Source organism: Pteropus alecto, unplaced genomic scaffold (genome assembly GCF_000325575.1).
Source record: "Pteropus alecto unplaced genomic scaffold, ASM32557v1 scaffold179, whole genome shotgun sequence".
NCBI lineage: Eukaryota > Metazoa > Chordata > Mammalia > Chiroptera > Pteropodidae > Pteropus > Pteropus alecto.
The window spans coordinates 1,195,009-1,217,206 of NW_006442112.1; the positions used below are offsets into that span (position 1 = coordinate 1,195,009).

Consider the following 22,198-nt stretch of genomic DNA (forward strand, 5'->3'; position numbering starts at 1 on the left):
TCCCCTCCAGGGCTACCTGTTAAGATTCAGCAAGCAATCCACAGATGCTGTTCTTATAGTTGCCTCAAAAGGCCTCACCAGAAACTGAGGCCAGTTACCTCCAGTGTGAGTCTAGGAGCTGCTCAGCAAGGAGCACCTGACTCACTGAGGATATATCTGGATGTGTATTGGGTGGAGCCACGAGTTGGGGAAGGCAGGGTTTCAGGGAATCCTCTGGGCTGAGGGACATCAGAGCTATGGTGGTACTGTGTCTCTGCACTGGGAAGGGAGAGAGCTCAACAAAGAACAATGGATACCACCGGCACTTCTGTACAGTGTGAGTCTCGCTTCGGCCGTCACTCCAACAATGTCTCCTTGTAAGTCTCTGGTGCACCCTGCACGCAGCCTAATCAGCACTGGTGCTCAGAGCTAGCAGTTCCATCACAGTGAAAATCTGCTCGCAGATGTGGCCCCTTTAAGAGGAGTCTGCAGGTTCTGCTGCCACAGCCTCCATCTCACTCAACCTCGAGAGACCGGGCAACCCTGCATCCTTGACCTGTCCTACCTTCTGTCGTTGCAGCGTGATTTCTTGGATTTCTCGCTAGTTGTATGGTTTTTTCATCAAGATCTCAGGCAATTTTTCCTTGCTGCTCCTTGTTTCCATCACAATTTTGATTTGGTGGCCAGAGGGATGAACAGAGCCTCTATAATCTACACCATTTTTTTGGTCTTAGAAAGTCATTTTTTGAGAAAAAAAGACAGAAAAAAGAAAAATCCTTGTGATGATGTACTTCAACTGTTACTGTCATTTTCCTGGATGTTGCCTTGTGGTCTCACCACAAGTTTTGCAACAGATTTCCTTTTTGGCAACAGGGCCCAGTGCTCCTATAAGAATCTAATGCCTGATGATTTGAGGTGGAGCTGAGGTGGTAACGCTAGGCTGCAAATGCAAATGAAGCTTTGCTCCCTCGCCAGAAGACTCACCTCCTGCTGTTTAGCCTGGTTTCTAATAGGCCACTGACTGGATATGGTCTCTGGCCCTGTGGTCAGGGACTCCTGAAGTAACCTAAAGTAATCAGAGCATCATCTGGAGAGGTGCAAAGAGAAATTCTTTCAATAAAATGAGAGGTCTAGGCAATGATTTCCTCTGTATTTTTTTAAATATTTATATTTCAATTATAGTTGTCATACAATATTATATTAATATCAGGTGTACAACATAGTGATTATACATTTATATAACTTACAAAGTGATCACCCTGATAAATTTAGTTCCCATCTGTCACCATACACAGTTATTATGATATTATCGACTATATTCTCTATGTTGTCTGTACTTTATATCTCCATGACTATTTTGTGACTACCAATTTGTACTTCTTAATTTTTTCCCTCTTTCACACACACCCCAACACCCTCAAAATGTTCTCTGTATCTATGAGTTTGTTACTGTTTTATTTGTTTATTTTGTTTGCTAGATTCCACAAGTAAGTGTAATTATATGGCATTTGTCTTTTCTATTTAACTTACTCCACTCCGTCCAATACCCTCTAGGTCCATCCATGTTCTTGCAGATGTAATCATTTCATTGTATGTATGTATGTATGTATGTATGTATGTATGTATGTATGTATACATGTATTTATTATGGTTGCATTATATTCCATTGTATATATGTACCACCTCTTCTTTATCTCCAACATTTGTTATTACTTGTCTTGTTGATAACAGCTATTCTAACTGGTGTGAGATGGTATCACATGGTGGTTTTGATTTGAATTTCCCTAACGGCTAGTGATGTTGAGCATCTTTTATGTGTTTGTTGGCCATTTGTATATCTTTTTAGGAGAAGTGTCTGTTCAGCTCCTCTGCCCATTTTTAAATTGGATTGTTTGTATTTTTTGCTGTTATTGAGTTGTATGAGTTCTTTGTATATTTTGCATATTAGGCCCATATTGGAGGCATTGCTTACAAATTTATTTTCCCATTCAGATGGTAGTTTCTTTCCCTTATTGACAGTTTCATTTGCTGTGCAGAAGCTTTTTAGTTTGATGTAGTCTCATTCATTTATTTTATCTTTTACTTCCCTTGCCTTCGAGGTCAAATTCATAAAATCTTCTTTAAGTCCCAGGTCCATGAGTTTAGTTCCTATGTTTTCCCCTATGCAATTTATTGTTTCACATCTTATATTCAGGTCCTTAATCTATTTTGAGTTAATTTTGGTGTGTGGTGATAGACAACAGTCTAGTTTCATTCTTTTGCAGGTGGTTTTCCAGTTTTCTCAGCAACATTGATCGAAAAGGCTTTCCTTTCTCCATTGAATGTTTTTGGCTCTTTTGTCCAAAACTGTTTGCCCATATAAACATGAGTTTATTTCTGGACTCTTGATTCTGTTCCACTGGTCCGTGTATCTGTTTTTCTGCCAATACCATGCTGTTTTGATTATTGTTGCTTTGTATAATTTGAAGTCAGGAAGAGCGATGCCTCTAGCTTTCTTCTTATTTCTCAGAATGGCTTTGGCGATTCCCGGTCTTTTGTGCTTCCATGCAAATCTGATGATTTTTTTCTTCTATTTCTTTAAGAAATGCTGATGGGATTTTGATGAAGAGTGCCTTAAATCTGTATAATGCTTTAGGTAGAAAGGTCATCTGAACTATATTGATTCTTCCCATCCAAGAACACGGACTATCTTTTCATTTCTTTATATCATCTTCAATAAGGTCTTTAATAGTGTCTTATAATTTTCGTCATATCTTTAGGGTTTTCTATATAGAGAATCATGTCATCCACAAAGAGTGACAGTTTGACTTCTTCCTTTCCTATTTGAATGCCTTTTATGTTTTTCTCTTGCCTGATTGCACTTACCAGGATCTCCAACGCTATATTGAATAACAGTGGTGATAGTGGACAACCTTGTCTTGTTCCTGATCTTAGAGGGAAGGTTTTTAGTTTTTTACCATTGAGTATAATATTGGCGAGGCGAGGGTTGTCGTATTATTATTATTTTAAGGTACTTTTCTTCTATACCGATTTTATTAAGTGTTTTGAACATAAATGGATGCTGTATCTTGTCAAAAGCTTTTTCTGTGTCTATCGATATGATCATATGATTCTTATTTTTAATTTGTTGATGTGGTGTATCACATTCATCAATTTGCATATGTTCAACTATCTCTGTGCCCCTGGGATGAAGCCCACTTTGTCATGGTGTAAATTGTTTTTAATATGTTACTGTATTCAGTTTGCTAGTATCTTACTTAGGATTTTTTCATCTGTATTCATGGGAGATATTGGTCTGTAGCTTTCTTTTCTTGTGTTATCTTTACTAGGTTTTGGTATCAGGGCAATACTGGCCTCATAAAATGCATTAAGAAGTATTGACTCCTCTTCGATTTTTTGGAAGAGTTTGAGGAGAATAGGTTTTAAATCTTCTTTGAGTGTTTGGTAGAATTCACTGGTGAAGCCATCTGGTTCTGGACTTTTACTTTTTGCTAAGTTTTTGATGATTCTTTCAATTTCCATACTGCTGATTGGTCTATTAAGATTTTGTTAAGTTCTTCTTGATTCAGTCTAGGAAGGTTGTATCTTTCTAAGTACTCGTCCATTTCTTCTAGGTTATTAAATTTGGTGTTATATACTTTTTCATAGTATTCTTGTATGATCCTTTGTATTTCTGCAATGTCTGTCATAATTCTCTTCTTCCATCCCTGATTTTGTTTATTTGTATCATTTCTCTTTCTTTCTTTATTGAGTCTAGCCAGGGGCTTGTCAATTTATTAACCTTCTCAAAGAACCAGCTCTTTGTTGCATTTATTTTTTCTATTGTTTTTTTTTTTTCTATTTTTTTTTTACTGGTATTTTGTTTTCGATTTCATTTATTTCTGCTCTAATTTTGATTATTTCTTGCCGCCTGCTGACTTTAGGCTTCATTTGTTCTTCCTGTTCTAGTTTTTTAAGATGAAATGTTAGGTTTTTTATTTGGGCTCATTCTTGTTTTTGGAGATATGCCTGTAATAATATGAACTTTCCTCTTATGACCACTTTCGCTGTGTCCTAAAAGTTTTAATATGTTATACTATCATTATCATTAATTTCTATATATCTTTTGATCTCTCTTTTTAGTTCTTCTAAGACCCAGTCATTCTTCAGTAGCATGTAGCTTAATTTCCATGTATTTGTGGTTCTCCCCACTTTCTTTTTACAGTTTATCTGTAGTTTCAAAGCATTATGATCAGAGATTATGGTTGGTATGATTTTAACCCTCTTATATTTGTTGAGGCCGTCTCTGTGTCCCAGTATGTGATCAAACCTTGGAAATGTTCCAGGTGCTCTAGAGAAGAATGTATAAGCATCTGCTTTGAGATAAAAGGCTCTGTCAATGTCAATTATGTCCGCTTGGTCTAATGTGTCATTTAAGGATGCTATTTCCTTATTGATTTTCTATTTGGATGATCTGTCCATATCTAACAGTAGGGTATTTAGTTCTCCTACTATGATAGTGTTTTGGTCTGTTTCTCCCTTTAGCTCTATTAGTAACTGCTTTATATATTCCAGTGCTCTCCAACAGGGAGCATAGATATTAATAAATGTTATGTCTTCTTGGTACATGATTCTCTTTATCATTATGAAGTGTCCCTTCGTATCTTTCTTTACCTTTTTTATTTTGAAGTCTATCTTCTCTGATATTAGTACCGGTAATCCCATTTTTCTCTGAATGCTATTTGCTTGAAATATCATTTTCCACTCTTTCACTTTGAGTCTATATTTGTCTTTGGAACTGAAATGTGTCTCGTGGAGGCAGCATATGGTTAGGTTTTGTTTTTTTGATCCAATCTTCAACTCTGTGCCTTTTTATTGGTAGCTTCAGTCCATTTACATTTAGGGCGATTATTGAAATATGAGGTTTTCCTATAGCCATTTTACATTTTGCGTTTTGGCAATTCGGTGTTTCCATTGCTTCCTTGACCTTGTGTTTCTGTTTTTGTTTTGTTTTGTTTTGTTTTTTGTTTGTTTGTTTTTTTTGTTTTTGGTTGGGTTTCGTGGATTTTCCCTCTGGTCCTTCTTGTTTTATGTTATGTACCTCAGTTCTGAATCATTGGTTACCATTACGAATATGTAGAGGATAGTTACATATATACAGTTGTCCATTTTCTTCTCCCTGTGCCTTATCTCCATTCCCCTTTGTGAATTTGGATTTTTGAATCCTCCCTTTTTCTTTCATCTCAATTTGTCCCTAGGTATGCTGAACTTTCATTACTATCTTGCTATAGCAAATCTCTTCTTATTATTTAAGCTGATAATGCCCTGTTCTTAGTAAGTGTTTCACTCCTCTGCTTCTATTTGCCTGTTAAGCACCTTGTTCATAGATATGTATTTTTTTCATTGTTGTTATTTTGTTTTAGGTGAGCTGACCCCTTTCAGTATTTCCTGTAATGCAGGTCTGGTAGTGGGGAATTTTGTCACCTTTTGTATGTCTGGAATATTCTTTATTTTTCCTTCATATCTAAAGGAGAGCTTTGCTGCATACATTATTCTTGGCTGGTAGTATTTTCATTTAATAATTTGAATATTTGAGTACACTCCTTTCTGGTTTGTAAGCTTTTGCTGAGAAGTCCAAAGATTGTCTAATGTTTTTGCCTTTATAGGTTACTGTTTTCTTTTCCCTGGCTGCCCTGAGAATTCTTTCTTTGTCATTGATTTTTGAATTTTAATATAACGTGTCTTGGAGAAGGCCTTTTTGGGTTGAGACAATTGGCGTTCTGTTGACTTCTTGAATTCCAAGCTCCAGCTTATTCCTTAAATTTTGGAAATTCTTGTCAATTATTTGCCAGAAAATGCTTTCTAATCCTTGCTCCATTTCCTTTCCTGATGGTAGCAGCTAGTTCTTGTATTTCTCTTTCATTATTTTTCATTCTTTCGTTTCTGCCTTCTTCCTTCTGATACATTTCTAGATTTCTGTCTTTGATATCACTGATCCTTTCCTCCATTTGGTCAACTCCATTTCCCAAGCTTGCTATTTCATTCTTCATTTCTTTTAGTGTGTTCTTCATCTCCAAATTTCTATTTGGTTCTTTTTAAGGGTTTTGATTTCCTTGCTAAAAAACTCATTCTGCTGATCTGGTTGTTTTTCAGTTCCTGGAATTGTTGATATCAATTATTTTGGATCTCACTGAGTTTTTTCAGAAGTACTATCCTGAATTCTCTGTTATTTAAGTCACATATTTCTATGTCTTTAAGCTTATTTTCTGGAGATTTTTCTCTTTCTTTCTGAGCTGCCGTGTCGCCTTGGTTGTTCATGGTGATTAATGGACTATTTCTCCGCCTGGGGTTTAATGGAAGTGTATTCTGCTTTTTTTCCCAGAAAGATTTATTATATAAGGTTTCTCTTTAGCCTCTTGCTAAAAAGGCATTTTTCTTTTGGTTTTCAGTAGGTGCCGTCCAAGTCTCTTGGATCTCTCTTTATATAAAGTCTTAATAATGCCTTTTTTTTCTTATAAATATTCAATCATGCTTGCTATCCTCAGTCTCTGTCCCTGTCAGTGTTAATGACAGTTTCGGTAACATTTGCTCAGATTCCTTTGGGGCTCCGTGGTGTTTGGTCTTGAAAAATATATGGGGAGGTGCCCTCTGGGTTTGGTGTTGGGAGCTGCAGCTTAGCCTGGCATTTTGCATCCATGACTGGTAATAAAACTGTTGTTTCTCTGCCATTCCCACTTCTCTGCTTTGTTCCCTGATCCCTGGGCACTAGTGCTTCCTAGAGTTCATAACTCTTCCAGGCAGGATTGTTCAGGGGACTCGCCTCGTCTTCTCTTCTCCTTCTCCTCCTGCATGGAGCTTCAGCTGTAATAGGCAGCTATTTTTTTTCCCAGTTGACCGCCTGATTTCCATGGTTTGGACCTGTGGTCGCTCTTATCCGCAGATCCCATGTTCAGATGTGCTTGTGTGCAGGTTGGGTGCTTTTTGTTGAGTTTTAGAAGTTCAGCTTATTTTTGTTTCAAGGGGAGAGATCTGGGGACATCTCTCATTCCACCATGTTTCTGACATCACTCTGTCCTTTAATTTTAATTGATAGCTTTGCTGCATAAAGAAATCTTAATTGTGGATCCTGGCTTTTCATCACATTTAATATTTCATTTCAATCCCTTCTGGCCTGCAAAGTTTCTGTTAAGAAATCAGCTCACAGTCCTATGGGAGCTCCCTCATAGGTAACTAACTGCTTTTCTCTTACTGCTTTTAAGATTCTCAATTTGTCTTTAACTTTTGGCCCTTTAATAATCATGTATCTTGGTGTTATCATGTTTGGGTTCCTTGTTGGTGGGACTGTGAATTTCCTGGGATTGTATGTCTATTTTCTTCACTAAGTTAGGGAAGATTTCCATTATTAATCTTTAAATAGGTTTTCAACTTTTTTGCTTTCTCTTCTTCTTGTACCCCTATGATGTGAGTGTTGTTATGCTTGATGTTGTCTCAGAGCCCTCTTAAACTATTCTCATTGTTTTGGATTCTTTTTTTCTTGTTGCTGTTCTCATTGGGTGTCTTTCACTACCCCATCCTCTAAATCGCACATTCGATACTTCAGTCATCTAACCTGTTGATTCCCTCTAATGTACTCTTCATCTCAGATATTGTATTCTTAATTTCTGACTAGTTCGTTTTTGTTTTCCATCTCCATTTTTATGCTTCCTCTTTGTTAAACTTCTCACTGAGTTCACCTACACTTCTCCTAAGCATCCTTATAACCAGTGTATGAACTCCACATATGGTAAATTGCTTGCATCCATTTTGTTGAATTCTTTTCTTCGGGTTTTGTTCTGTTTTATTTTCATGTGGGATATGTTTTTTTTGTCTCCCCACTCTGTGTTTCTTCCTGTGTATTAGGTAGAGCCTCTATGTCTCCTGGTCTTAATAGAGTGTCTTTATTTAGTAGGTGTGTTGTGGGGCTCTGTGGCAGTCTTCATTGGTCACCTGAGTGAGGTGCTCCAGGTGTGTCCTTTGTATGGGTTGTGTGTTCTTTCCTTGTTTTCCATTTGCATGTTGACGGGAGGGATTGACCCTTGGGATGATTGGTTGTGAGGATTGGCTTGTGGGGGGCTGACCCTATGGAGTGGCATTTACATCAGCAGGGCTCTGGTGCCTGCCAGTCTCCCCTTTGGGTGTGTCCTCCTCAGATGCTGCCCTGAATGGTACTCTGGTAATGTTGAAGCAGGCCACTGTGTGTGCTGGCCCAAGGGCCTCCTGGGAGGGCTCAGCTGTAGGCCAATTTCAGCCATAGCCTGTGAATTTCTGGGGCCACCTGGAAAGAGTCACAAAGCAATCCACAAGTGGATTCCAAGCCAGAAACTGAGGCTTTTTTCCACTAGTTCTGGGCTTGGGGCTGCTCGGCAAGAGGTATGGGGCACAGTGAGATTAGATACTGCTTCTTTGGGGTTTGTCAACCTTTGAGAGATTTTTGGAAAGTCTGGAGCATGAGCCAAGACAGGCTGTTTGTATGGAAAATCCACTGGAAGAGAATTGTGTGTGCCTGCTAGTTGGGAGGGGTAGGGTCTCAGAGAATCAGTTGGGTGGAGCAACCTGTGTTAGCCAGGTTGATGGAGACTCAGATATGGTGGCCACCTACATCCACATGCTGGGAGCTGGGTGGGCTCAACCAAGGAAAAATGGATACTACTAGCACTTCTGTCCAGGAGAAAGCCACCCTTGCAGCCACCCTTACCCTGTGCCCGACAACTTAGTTCCTCCTCGTATATCCCTGGTGCTTTTCGAGCAGTTGCCCCAGTGCTGGAGCCCAGAGCGTGTGAGTCCATCACTGAGTAATTCTGTGCATGAGCCCTTTAAGAGAAATGTCTGCAACTCCCATAGACCTTTGTCTCATTCAGCCACAGTCTCCACTGGTTTTCAAAGCCAGAGGTTATGAGGACTTCTCTCCTGGAACTGGAACTCGTGGCTGGGGAACCCAGTGTGGAGCTGGTACTCCTGGCTCCTTCAGGGGGTGGGTCTCTGCAACCAAGATAACTCTCCTGATTATTGATAGTCACACACAGGTGTGGGACCAGCCTGTTTCACGTCTCTCCTCTCCTACCAGTCTCGAGGTTACTTCTTATATATGTCCTCAGTTTTAGGACTTCTGTTTAGCTGGACCTCAGGTGACTCCCAGCGATGGTTGTTCTATAGTGTCATTGTAATTTTGATGTGGTCTTGAGAGGAGGTGAGCACAGCATCTACCTTCTATGCCATTTTGACTGGAATCTTTCTGTATTTTATTTATTTATTTTTTAATTAATCTGATCTGTTTTGAACTAAGGATATATGTCTCTATTCTAAAATTGTTCACTCATTTTATTTTGAAAATCTTGGAGACAATTTCAGAAGCAAGGAAAACCAATTTGCAAATTCATCATTCACCCCTAATCATAGGTACTTTGAATTTATCTATACATGATAATGTGTTTGAATTTCCACAACTCTGTGTGGGATTTAGAGTCTTACATTTTGCTTTGCCTAGGCTCAGGTCAGTACTTTCATAGAAACATGTAGCAAGGTATAGAGTCACAAAAAGCTCATAAGAGCAACCTTAACAGGCAATTAATGAATTGTTAGCCTACTTCTGTTTCAGATGGAGCTGGTATTTTGACAATTAATTTTTATTATACAAAGAGTTCCTCTCTAGTCTCATACCTTTAAGCCCAGCCATGGTACTACATGATGACAGGCATTATACATCATCTCTACCAGCCCTATACAATTCCAGAAGTAGTCTCTTTGCTTTTTTTCTTTATATCTGAACTGCCTTCATTGCTCTTTTTAAGGGGTTTGGTATTGTGATGTTCTTTTAATACACACTTAAATTCTTACTAAACTGAAGTTTTGATTTTTAAAAGATTATTCATCTACAGCACATTTATGAATGTAGGTTATCATGGGTTGGGAAGACATTTTTTCTGCCTATCTATATTCACCATGTTTTCTTTCATATTTCATATGGCTATAAACACCAAAGCTAGGTTAGATTCTGTTTCTGTTATATTGACACAAATGTCACAAGTGTTGTTTGATACCTAAAATGATAAGTGCCAAGTCACTACTCTTGGTAAGGCTTTAACAAAATAGAGATATAAAAATATCAGATAAGCCATTATTAGTAAAAACATCTCTTAGATTCAAGTTTTCAATTGCATAAGGTAAGAGCAATGCAACTAATCCAAGAAACTACATGTTATTTTAGCTTATATATGGCCAGGGTAGGCTTAATGAGATTGGTAAGTAGGCTTAGACTGATTGCATTCCTGGGGGCACTGAGTAAGTTTACTTTTTCTTCTTCCCAGAGAGTGAAGTACCGTCTTTGCAGAGAAGCTTCTGAGGACTGAGTTCCCTGCTCTGGTCTTTCTAGATTCATAAGATCTTCAAGGTGTCTGTCACTGGGGTCTCTGCTTTCTGTGCTGAGGCTCCAGGTCTCCTCTTGTTGTTCATTAGGAGCAGCCTACTATAGAGAAGAAGCAGTGTACTTGGATTTGGGGTGACACATGGATGCATTTTCCTACTGAATTGTTGAAAAACAAAACAAAACAAAACAAAACTCTGTATCTCCAAATTTGAAGACAGCCACCCGATACTAAAACCTTAAAAGAAATTAGAGTTTTATGTGAAGCCCATTGAAAGGAATCTATTAGACTGTAGTTCACTACTGTTCTGCTTTAGGATTGTGAGCAAGTGACCTGTAATATCAGTGTAAAGGTCAGCTGGGATTTCCTCTTCATAGCTGGTCACATGTCCATGTTTCCAGGCTCAAAGGCTAAGGGCTCTATGCCTCTGTGTCCTGATTTAGAGAAAAAAGGACAGGTATCCCACAGCCTTCTGGATATTAGTTTTACTGACTTCTAGGAAACACTTGCTCAGATTTGTAGAAACAAGTTAATTATTGAACTGTTCCCTTACTTAGAACTCCTTACTCTCTACTCTCATAGGAACACTCACACTGATTCTCTCTCTCTTTTTTCTTTTTACTTTTGGTTTAGATTATCAAATTTCTTTATTTTTAAAAATATTTGACATACAATATATTAATTTCATGTGTACAACATTAGATGTTTATATAACTTACAAAGTGATCACCCCAATAAACCCAGTACCCATCTGACATCATACTTAGTTATTACAATATTATTGACTATATTCCTTATACTATACATCTCATCCCCGTGACTGTTTTGCAACTGCCAATTTCTACCTCTTAATCCCTTCGCCTATTTCACTCCCTGTAGTGGGATTTCTGAAGCCTGGGGAAGAGGCAGATGGATCTGGGGGCGTATTCCTGTAATATCAGTGTAAAGGTCAGCTGGGATTTCCTCTTCATAGCTGGTCACATGTCCATGTTTCCAGGCTCAAAGGCTAAGGGCTCTATGCCTCTGTGTCCTGATTTAGAGAAAAAAGGACAGGTATCCCACAGCCTTCTGGATATTAGTTTTACTGACTTCTAGGAAACACTTGCTCAGATTTGTAGAAACAAGTTAATTATTGAACTGTTCCCTTACTTAGAACTCCTTACTCTCTACTCTCATAGGAACACTCACACTGATTCTCTCTCTCTTTTTTCTTTTTACTTTTGGTTTAGATTATCAAATTTCTTTATTTTTAAAAATATTTGACATACAATATATTAATTTCATGTGTACAACATTAGATGTTTATATAACTTACAAAGTGATCACCCCAATAAACCCAGTACCCATCTGACATCATACTTAGTTATTACAATATTATTGACTATATTCCTTATACTATACATCAATCACCATGACTATTTCATAACTACCAGTTTGTGCTTCTTAATCCCTTTCTCTTTTCACCCATCCCCCTAACTCTCCTGCTATCTGGCAACCATCGATTTGTTCTCTGTATCTATGAGTTTGTTTTTGTTTTGTTCGTTCATTTATTTTGTTCTTTAGATTCCACATCTCAGTGAAATCATGTGGCATTTGTCTTTCTCTGTTCAACTTACTCCATTCAGCACAATGCCCTCTAGGTCCATTCATGTTGTTGCAGATGGCAAGATTTCATTCTTTTTTATGGCTGATTAATACTCTATTGTATATGTGTGTTACCTCTTCTTTATCTATTCATTCATTAATGGACACCCAGGTTGCCTCATACTAATTCTTTAGAGCTATTACTTGGAAAGTTATGAGATGGGTCTCAGAAGTTAGAGAGGAATAAACATCTTTTTGGAAAATTTTAAAGATGTGAATTCTGTTCTACTGGAGAAATCCTGGGCCTCTGGGGGAAAGCACAAAATATGGATAAAACTGATTGTTGGTGGATCAGCCATAGACTCTTCCACTCATACCGTTTAAGTCTACACTAAGTCTACATCTTAAGTATGTCCTAAGATGTTTCCCTTGCTTTCATGCTTTTTGCTTCCCAGGAACATAAGATGATAGGCTATCAGATAGATAGCATCACTGAAGTTTGCAGGGTAGAGGCAGAGAAAGTGCTTTGAAAAACCTTTCATTTTGCAGAAGAGGCCGTGCACCCCTGATGTGGAACTCTGTTGGAGTTTGTAGAAACATAGTCTTATTTATATGGAAGACATTTATCCGGTTGGTGATAATGCTCAGTTGTTATTTGGTTCCAAACTGAAAAATTCTGAGTGTTTCATTCTCTAACACTGAAATGGGGCTAAAATGGTCATCTTAAATATAAATTAACAAATTATGTCCAGGTACATGGAAGAAATATTACCTTTGTTTGGCTTTTCAGTAGTTTAAACTAGGTCAAAGACCATTCCCAGAATTGTGTTTAAATCTGGATTCAGCGTGCATTATGCCTTGACATTTAGCTGTTACCAATGCCTTTTCTCCAAATGATAAGCATACATCCAAATCAACCATTATTTCTTGAGCATCCTTCCATGTACCCCTTTGCCAAAATAACCTTTGATGAATGAGGCAGAGCAATGACTCTTTTCTATGCCATTTATTCTTTGAAAATAATCAAGAAACAAAGAAACTATAAGCATATAAGGAAGGCATGTTATATGTAGACTAATATCACGTAAGACTCTGAATTGCAGACTTCCCCCTGCAAAAGTACAATCATAGCATATATTCCAACTTTTTTGGAGACATGTATTTTGTCTTTGCAATCCTTCCTTGTCTCCCCACCTCCTCCAATCCTGTTCCAAGGTGTTTTATAAATGTTAAGCTGCTCATATTTTGATATACTGCAATGTGATGAAAATTTCCATTAGGTCAACCTCATGCAAGTATATAAATAAATATAAATGGATCTGGAAAACTAGGGTATAAACCAGACATTGAGATTAACAGTTCTTCCTATGGACAGGCAGAAGTTAACCCTAAATTAACCTGATATGAAAAGAGAAATACATATCTCATCAATAATTATGAACTCTAATTGCTGAGATTTCCTATGATAGGGCTAAAGTAATCCATGGAAGATTATTTTAAGAAATATGACCCTAATAAAACTGCAGATAAAGAAGATAAGGAGGGATGGATAGTTGGGTGTAAGTAAATGATGTTCAACCTATGAGTGATATGTGCATAGGACCAATTTAAGCTTATGGGTCAGAAGGAAGTATATTCCTTCTGATGGGGAATCAAGTTATGTAAATCACTTGGTGAGGAGACTGGCTGGTGGGACTGGTGGTCAAAAAGAAGTGATGTGATATCAAAGACAACATGATACCAACCTAAAATTAAACTGTATCATTGACAGGTAGGGTGGAAACGTGGTTGGCAGTGTTGTTGCTCAAAATATGGCCAAAACTTTTCAGATATACTGACAGTTATATTTTCTGCTCTGCTTCTACTTCCTCTTCTGCTGGAACCACATTCAAACACAGTTGATTTTTTAGGAATTGTTGATAAAAGTGCTGACTTTCAGGACCTTGATACTCAGGGTGAATTTTTCTTAAATATATATTTTTCATCATAATGCATTTCCCTTTAGGTTTTTAGTTTTGTCAGCGGTAGAAACAGCAATAAAAATAATAAAAAAAGGAGGAGGAGTAGACGGGAGGAGATCTACAGCTTTTTAAAAATCCAATTCTTCACACTTGTCCCAAAAGGCAATAAAGGACTATCAAAAGTGCCATTTCCCAGAAGCACCTATGGGTACCTAAGAAACCAGAACATTGAGGAGTAACAATTATTCCAGGGAAATTCCGATGATGAAATTAACATTTTATTTTCTCCAAACAGATCAAAACGAAGGATTTCACTGCAGAGAAGAATGCCGGATTCTTGGCCACTCTGACAGATGCTGGATGCCCCGGAATCCCATGCCCACCCGCTCCAAGTCCCCTGAGCATGTGAGGAACATCATCGCGCTGTCCATTGAAGCTACTGCTGCAGATGTTGAGGCTTATGATGACTGTGGCCCCACCAAGCGGACTTTCGCAACCTTTGGAAAAGATGTCAGCGATCACCCAGCTGAGGAGAGGCACACCCTGAAAGGCAGGAGGACTGTTGATGTGACCATCTGCAGCCCTAAGGTCAATGGCGCTATCCGGGAAGCGGGCAATGGCTGTGAAGCTATTAGCCCTGTCACCTCCCCCCTGCACCTCAAGAGCCCTCTGCCCACCAAGCCTTCTGTGTCTTACACCATTTCCCTGGCACCGCCAGCCCGCGATCTGGAGCAGTATGTCAACAATGGCCCTTCTCGTCCCTCTGAGGCTGAGCCCCGTGGAGCTGACAGTGAGAAAGTCATGCATGAGGTCAACCCCATTCCGAAGGAGGTTCATGACAAAGAGTCTCCTGGTGTGAAGCGTCTGAAGGATATAGTTCTCTAAACCAGTCTTGGAGAAGAAAGGAGAGAAATCATAATGGCTAGTGAAGAAGCAGGAGCTGATTGTTTTAATTGCTCACCAATAGTTGGTTCTTGAGTGGCTGTTATTTCAGAGCTTTCTCTAAATCTATTGCTTACAAATGACTATCATTTTGTGACAATCCCTCTCATTTCAACAGGCAGTGGGGGTGTTCAGTGGGAGCAAATTAGCTTTGGCTTGAGTTGTTCATGGGGCCTTGATGTTGGGGAAACAGACAAATTCAGTTGTGAAAAGTATTATGTACTAAGTATTTGAATTTATATATTTTTCTATGTCTAAATTATAAATTACCATTGTTTGTGGAGGATCACATTTAAAAAAAAAGCAAAAAAAAAAAAAAGCTCTGGACACCTTTAATAAGCTCGCCACTGATTTGTAGTGTAGGCAAGTTAATGGTCATTTATTGTGTACTATTCATTGATTCAGTGATGTGAAAACAAGCCCTCAAAAGGTTGTTTCTGAAGCTTGAGTGCTTTCCAATGCCGCTACTTTGCTGTGGATACCCCTGCTTTAAGAATCCTTTTGCTAGCTATGCTATTGTTGTATTTGATATTGCAAATTGCTATGTGTATGGTGATGGCAAAGGCTTTTAGAGGTTGGTGTTTTTTTTTTTCTTAAAAAAATAAATAAAACTACAGACAAAAACAAAAGTGTAAACAACTGAGATCGCAAATAAATGAGCAACACCACACATATAGAATGAGTACGTGGAGGGTACTCACTCTTGGAAGATACCTGTGTAGTGATTGCTTACCACCTTGCAGAGTATTTTGCCTGCCTTTCAGTCTTCTGCTCAGATCTGTAATAGATCACTGCAGAAAGTTATTTTTGGATATTCTGCTATCTAATTTGCAGTTGTCAGAAATACTATGCTGAAAGTTTTATGAGATCAATTTTTCTAATTTTCAGTAAAGTTGAACAAAAGTTGTTCTTGAAGTTATCAGTTTCCAGGCTTAGAAATTCCCTGTCTCCAATCATCTAAAACCCAAAAAGACTGAATTTATTTTGAGATCTAAATTAACATCTTTTTAGACACACACTTCCTGATTCTGTTTCCCAGTCACAATTAGAATTATACTACAAAGCATGTCATGGAATTGAGGACTTCATGTTGCTCTGTATCATAGAATTATAACTGAGATAGAGTAAGCAGTACAAAGTATACATTTAGGAAGAGACAGGTAACAGGTAACAACATCACTAATCTAATTACTGTGCCTTCCCTATGGAGACACTTGGACACTTGAACTCGTCTTTTTATGACTAATACTTTTATAAAATTAAAAATATGAACAGGAAAATATTAAAAATTCTTTAGATTTAGTTAACTGTTGTAGGCTAGGAATACACCTTTTTTATTAACAAGTTTGTTATGCACATTTTTTTGTTTATCATTTTTCCAACTCCCTCGTTTATTAATCGTCTATTAATATTCAATAGCCAACATAGTATTCTTGCAGCCTAAGAGTTTGTTATTTAAAAGTAAACAAATATGTCATTTTTGCTCTGCTTTGATCTTAAAAGAGTTGTTTCTACAGAAACAAGTTTTGTGGTTCTGTTCTCATTTGTTTCATTTTTTGAAATTCAAGAGTATCTAGAAAAAAGGCTCAGAGGTTAGAGCACTAGAATGCAGAAGAGAATGTATTTTCTTAAGTGTAGATAGGTAAGTCAGCTCTTTTAAATGTTTTAGTTATTTTTGCCTGAGTTCCTGGCTTTATACATTACTAGGAATATTTTCTTTGATGGGAGGAGGGATATAAGGGGGGGGGGGTAAGGCAGTAAGGATGGGATTAGGTAGGGGAGAATATTTCTGAAAAAGAACCTATAATGAAGCTACAAATTTATCTTTATTTCTTATTCAGTGCTGAATACTACCTCATGCAAAATATTGGTGTGGCTGCAAATTTCCCTCTGAAACTGAAACAATTAGAGATCAATAACCATGACATCTACATTTTGGCTCATTTCACTTTTTCTCATGCACTCTTTTTTCCCCTTTGATTCATTTTTTTTATTAGTAAATTTTGAATTAGGTAGATATTTCTGTTTGCAAGTTATTATTTGATTAACACATTAAAATCATTTTTTTTCATTTAACTTTATAATGGCTGACCATAGAATTTAGATTGTTCCTCAACTGATCCATCCTGATATTATGTTGTAAGCTACCACCTCAAGATCACTTGCAAGTCAAATTTGATTGTTTTTGTAAGGTGTATTTCATACAATGCTCAGTGAGAATGAAGAAGTTGAAATGATTGTGGCAAGTGGGAATATTATGTGGCTGTTGAGCCAGAGAGGCCACTGGCTACTGTACTTCTTACCAGCTAAATTTAAAATGGTTAGAATAGCTGTAGCATTGATTTTACTTTTCTCTTGTCTTTTCTTCCTCCATTTGTTTTTCAGAATTCAGTTTCTAGCTACAAACTTATCTTATTTTTTTTTTCCCTATCAAAATACTTTGTTCTTGGTGGGCAGACAGAGATATTTTTGGCTTCCAGACCCTTTATTGAGCATGTTCAGAGAATTCCCCTCATTAAGAAAATAACTTTTTTTTCTCTATAATTGTCTAATGTATACATTCTCCCAGAAGCACAAGTGCATTCTATGAGGGCTTTGTAAGCTGGTTTTATAGATAGGCTGTGCCTGCAAATAGGAGGTGTGTGCAAGGATCCTAAATTTCCCTTTGGCTCGTATGTTTCACTCTTTCTTTTTAACACGTCTGATGAAAAGTCACAAAGGCTAGAGGGCCAAATATTCTTCCTTTTCCCTCTCTAAACATGTTACTCATTTAAATATGAGGGAGCAGTTTCAGTTCCAAAATACCGGGGAGTTCTATTCCATTTATTCTGCTGTCCCTTTTGGGGAGGAGTTGATGTTGAAATATGACTTGCTTTGCTAACAACCACTTCGGGCACATCCCTAGGCAAGTAAACTTCATGAGTTGTAAAGGGTTTAGTCTGCATTGATTGATTGCTTTTCCTCAAGTATGGGACTGTACTATATACAAGGAATATAGGGAGAGGGGAACCATGCTATGTGGAATTTCTTTTTTTTTTTTTTATACTGACTAATTTTGGAATCTGTTCAGAATGAAACTTACCATCCCTTTGATCCTCTTAGAGCCAGTAAAGCATGGCTCACCTTATTGCCCAAATAGGTATTGGGCCAAGGGATCCTATAATACCTGAAGGACACTGGTTCTCAAAGTGTAATCCCTGGAGTAGCAGCAACAATATCAGTTGGGAACTTGTTAGAAATGATAATTCTGTCTTCTCCCAGACCAAATGAAGCAGAAACTCTGAGGGTGGGGCCTAACAATCCATATGGATCAGATGCCCACTAAAGTTGGAGGGCTTGTTAAAGCACAGTTTGGTGGCCCCACAGTTTTTGATTTAGTAGATCTGGGATGGAGCCTAAATCTTTGCCTATTTAAAATTTCCCAGGTGATGCTAATGCAGCTAGCCAGGGACTACACTTTGAATATCTCTGCTTCAGAGGAAATCTGCCTAAAAGAGCTGATTGCACTTAAGGTGCTTATTTAAACTAATTCATTGACATGATGACCTATTGATCACTAACCAAAAATGTTAAAGGGTATATGACTTAGAATACTGAAAACTGGTACCACCCAGAATATCATCATGGTAGTGTTACTTCAGCATATGATTGATTGTATGAAGGCAAGTCAGTTGAACTTTTCATATAGCTCTATCATATCATTAATGAGCAAAACGAAAGTGGTCCACAAAGAGCATTTTTTTTTTTTGGAGAGGCAGAGGTATAAGGAATAGCTCGACTGGGCATCCAGGGTGGGAAAATGATTATTATTGTACATAATAGAAGTTCTGACTGGAATTCCAATTACTTTATGGGGATCATTTTGATGCTGAATGTTCCCCAAAACATCCTGACAAGTCTGTTCCACTTGGCTCTTTACCTAGGATAATAAGACCCTAAATGACTGAAAAATTGGCATAAATGAGCTTAAGAAGTCCATTGTATACAGTCCTAGTGTTTGCCTTCTTGGTAAGATTACATTTAAGGATGTCATTTCATGAGTCAAATTGTATCTGCTGACACTGAAGTGTATTGAGATGTTGTTCTTTAGTTTAAGTATGTAACAAAGTAATAATCAAAGGGGATATGTGGGGGTGGGACTGGGTGGCTTTATATTGATAATGAAATATTCCAGAGCAAAACACATTGTCCTGATGAAGTTGTTGCAGCTCTCTTTTTTGCTTGTGAGGCTGGAATTGGCCTGTGGGTCACTTGTTGTGCAAAAATGAATTAATTTCAAATAGAACTCATAATGCTTTTGTAAAACAAAGAAAATCAACCACCTTGTCTGAAAGATATGTTGTGAGGCGCTCTTGGTAAAGAACAACCCACAAAAACTTGATCTTGATTGGAAAGCACTGTATGTCATTAGGGAAAACTAATGATGCTGATTGTTGCTCCAGCTGTGTTGGCAATTAAAAATGACCTTGCTACTAACTGAAAATTGCTGTCAACCTTAGCAAACAAACCAGCTAACACCAATACGGCACTGGTTAAGTAAATTTTTACTGGCATTGGCTGGCATTCAGCTGTGGAAGGCTAGGATACAGACTTTAATGACCAAGAGCCAGACTAGCTCAAGCTAGAAATTCAGCAACAAATACCTCTGTGTGCTATTTGAATGCTAAGGTATTAGTTGCAAAAGGCTTTTGCCTTCGCTCCTCTAGTGAGGGGAATGAGCCTGATGACACTATTACTGTTTACCTGTCAAACCAGGGTGGAAATTTAGAGGGATGCAAGTGCAGTATGTCTCATTAAGCAGTCTCTGTTGCTGATTATATGAAGATGAAATTGTTGTATATGCTGATCTGTATGTTATGTACATTTTCACAGTGATTGAAACATTGTAAAAGAAAAAAAGACGAAAAAGAATCACCACTCTGTCTATTTTATGAAGATGATAAAGCAGCTTTATTAAATTATTACAATTATGTTTTAAATGGTGTTATCTGCCACATTGTTTCCTTTTATCTGGTGGTTCTCTGTTTCCCCTTTAAATGTGTTTTCTCTGCTTCAAAAATTTAATGCATTTTAGTATTAAAGGCTTATGAAAAAAATTATTAAGTGTTTGGTGACATGTGTCTTGGAGAGTGTTGGTTGGTTTGAGGGTGGGGGTAAGTATTAGGCCTAGGAGAATATTAGGGGTCACTGATGTTCAGGCCCAAAAGTTTCCTCTTGCATTTTCCACTTCACAGAATCACCAACTCTCCAACTAAGAGGGGACTCTCCTTCAGCCAGGCTCCAGTCATTTCGTGAGTACTTCTCCTCCTTCCCACCCCAGGTGATACCTGTGTCTGGTACTTTTATCTGCAGATGAAGAATGACCCATTCATATCAAGAATGATAAAGGCTTTACAGGATGGTACTTTAAACAAGAGCACTAAAACCATTCTTTAAAGTAAACCATTTGGGGCCAACTTTACAGTAAGATTTTTCTGAAGAATTAATTTTTAAAAAGGTGAGAAATAGTAGAGGCTGACAATAGAGGAAAAGAGAGTTTAAAGCAAAGATGACCTGGCTGCCACTTTGATGCCTTCAGGTTTGAAAGCGAAGCAATAGGAGAGGCTCACACTTTGCATGTAACAAGGCTGCAGTGAAAGCCCTGACAAGCTTTCTTTATTCAGACTATTCTCTGGGACTTAGGTCTTAGGCTGTAAGTATTTATTCTGGCTTCAATTGGCAGAAAAAATCAGAGTAGCAGAAAAAAAGGAGTAGGGCAGAACATTTCCAAATAGTGCCTTTAGTGATTAAAGGCTAAATTGCTTTGGTATGACCTATTCTCTCTGGACAATTAAAAATGATCTCAAGGAAATGCACTGTTTCCATAGACATCCATCTTCCTATTATCTCTACCCACCTGTGTTAAATGGAGATTGCACCATATTCTCCAGAATTAGCCCTAAAGCCACAGCAATAACCGGTTATTTAGCACTGCAGTTTAACAGATGTTACATCAGGATGCAAACAGACATGCTGGGACACATGAAGTTACATACACTGATGTATGCGCAGATGTTCACACAGAGTCACAAATGTTCATAAAGATGTACAAGAAGGAGGTTGGCCTGTCGTTGGATTGAAGGCCATTACATCATTGGCTATTTGAAATGTTTCTGGTTAGCCCACACCAAAAGGGCAAAGGAAAAATGTTTCCTTGATCCTCTTATACCGTTTTGTATTTTTTTTTTTTTTGGCCCTGAAAGGGAATGACAACTGTTCCTAAATAAGATCTTTCAAAAGATGAGAAAGAGAAAGTCAACTCTCACATGATAAGGAGAATTTACATATGCAGCATAAGTCTATCCAAGGTCATGGACAAGCACTGTAACTCTGCATCAAGTGGGAGAGTTATTAGATTAGAGGCATGACATCAAATCATTTCAAATTTATAAACAAAGTTTTTAAATAATTTAAAAAACTTAATTCCAGTTGACATACAATATATTAATTTCAGGTGTACAACGTAATAGGCAGACATTCACGTAACTTATGAAGTGATGGCTCCGATCAATCCAGCACCCATCTGACACCACACATAGTTATTGCAATATTATTGACTATATTCCTTGTGCTATACTATACATCCCCATGACTATTTTGTGACTACCAATCTACTTCTTAACCCCCTTCCCATCTGGCAACCATCAAAATGTTCTTTGTATCTATGAGTTTATTTCTGTTTTGTTTATTTTGTTCTTTAGATTCCACATGTAAGTGAAATCATATGGCATTTGTCTTTCTCTGTCTGACTCCACTCAGCACAATACTCTCTAGGTCCATCCAAGTTGCTACAGGTGGCAAGGTTTCATTCTTTTTTTATAGCTAATATTTGATTGTGTATATGTATCACCTCTTCTTTATTCATTCATCCATTGATGGACACCCAGTATGCTTTCATATCTTGACTATTGTAAATAATGCTGCAATGAACCTATGCATGTCATATACTTTCAAAGTAGCGTTTTGAGTTTCTTCGGATAAACACCCAGAAGTAGAATTACTTGGTCCTTCTTGTCTCTTGTTATAACCTTTGCTTTAAAGTCTATTTGGTCTGGTATAAGTATTGCTACCCCAACTTCTTGTCTGTTTGTTTGTTTTTTCCTTTCCATTTTCATGAAATATCTTTTTCCATCTCTTTACTTTCAGTCTGTGTGAGTCTTTTTATCTAAAGTGAGTCTCTTGTAGGCAGCATATGTAAAGGTCTTGCTTTCTTATCCGTTATCGACCTATATCTTTCCATTGGAGCATTTAATCCATTTACATCTAAAGTAATTGTTGATAAATATGTAGTTACTGCTATTTTCTTATTTATAA

The 22,198-nt window shown here is 37.7% G+C and overlaps 1 protein-coding gene across 2 annotated transcripts in view; it reads left to right on the top strand.

Moving 5' to 3' along the window:
• The window catches only part of PCDH19 (protocadherin 19), a 109,314-nt gene extending 91,547 nt beyond the window's left edge, over window positions 1-17,767 (top strand). The window contains exon 5 of one of the 2 annotated variants that reach the window (XM_006920707.1): window positions 14,199-17,767. In XM_006920707.1, the coding sequence (XP_006920769.1) occupies window positions 14,199-14,788 (590 nt within the window). In that variant the 3' untranslated portion in view covers window positions 14,789-17,767. The remainder of the gene's footprint in view (window positions 1-14,198) is intronic. The other variant, XM_006920708.1, reaches the window with a different exon arrangement.
• The last annotated feature ends 4,431 nt before the right edge of the window (window positions 17,768-22,198 follow it).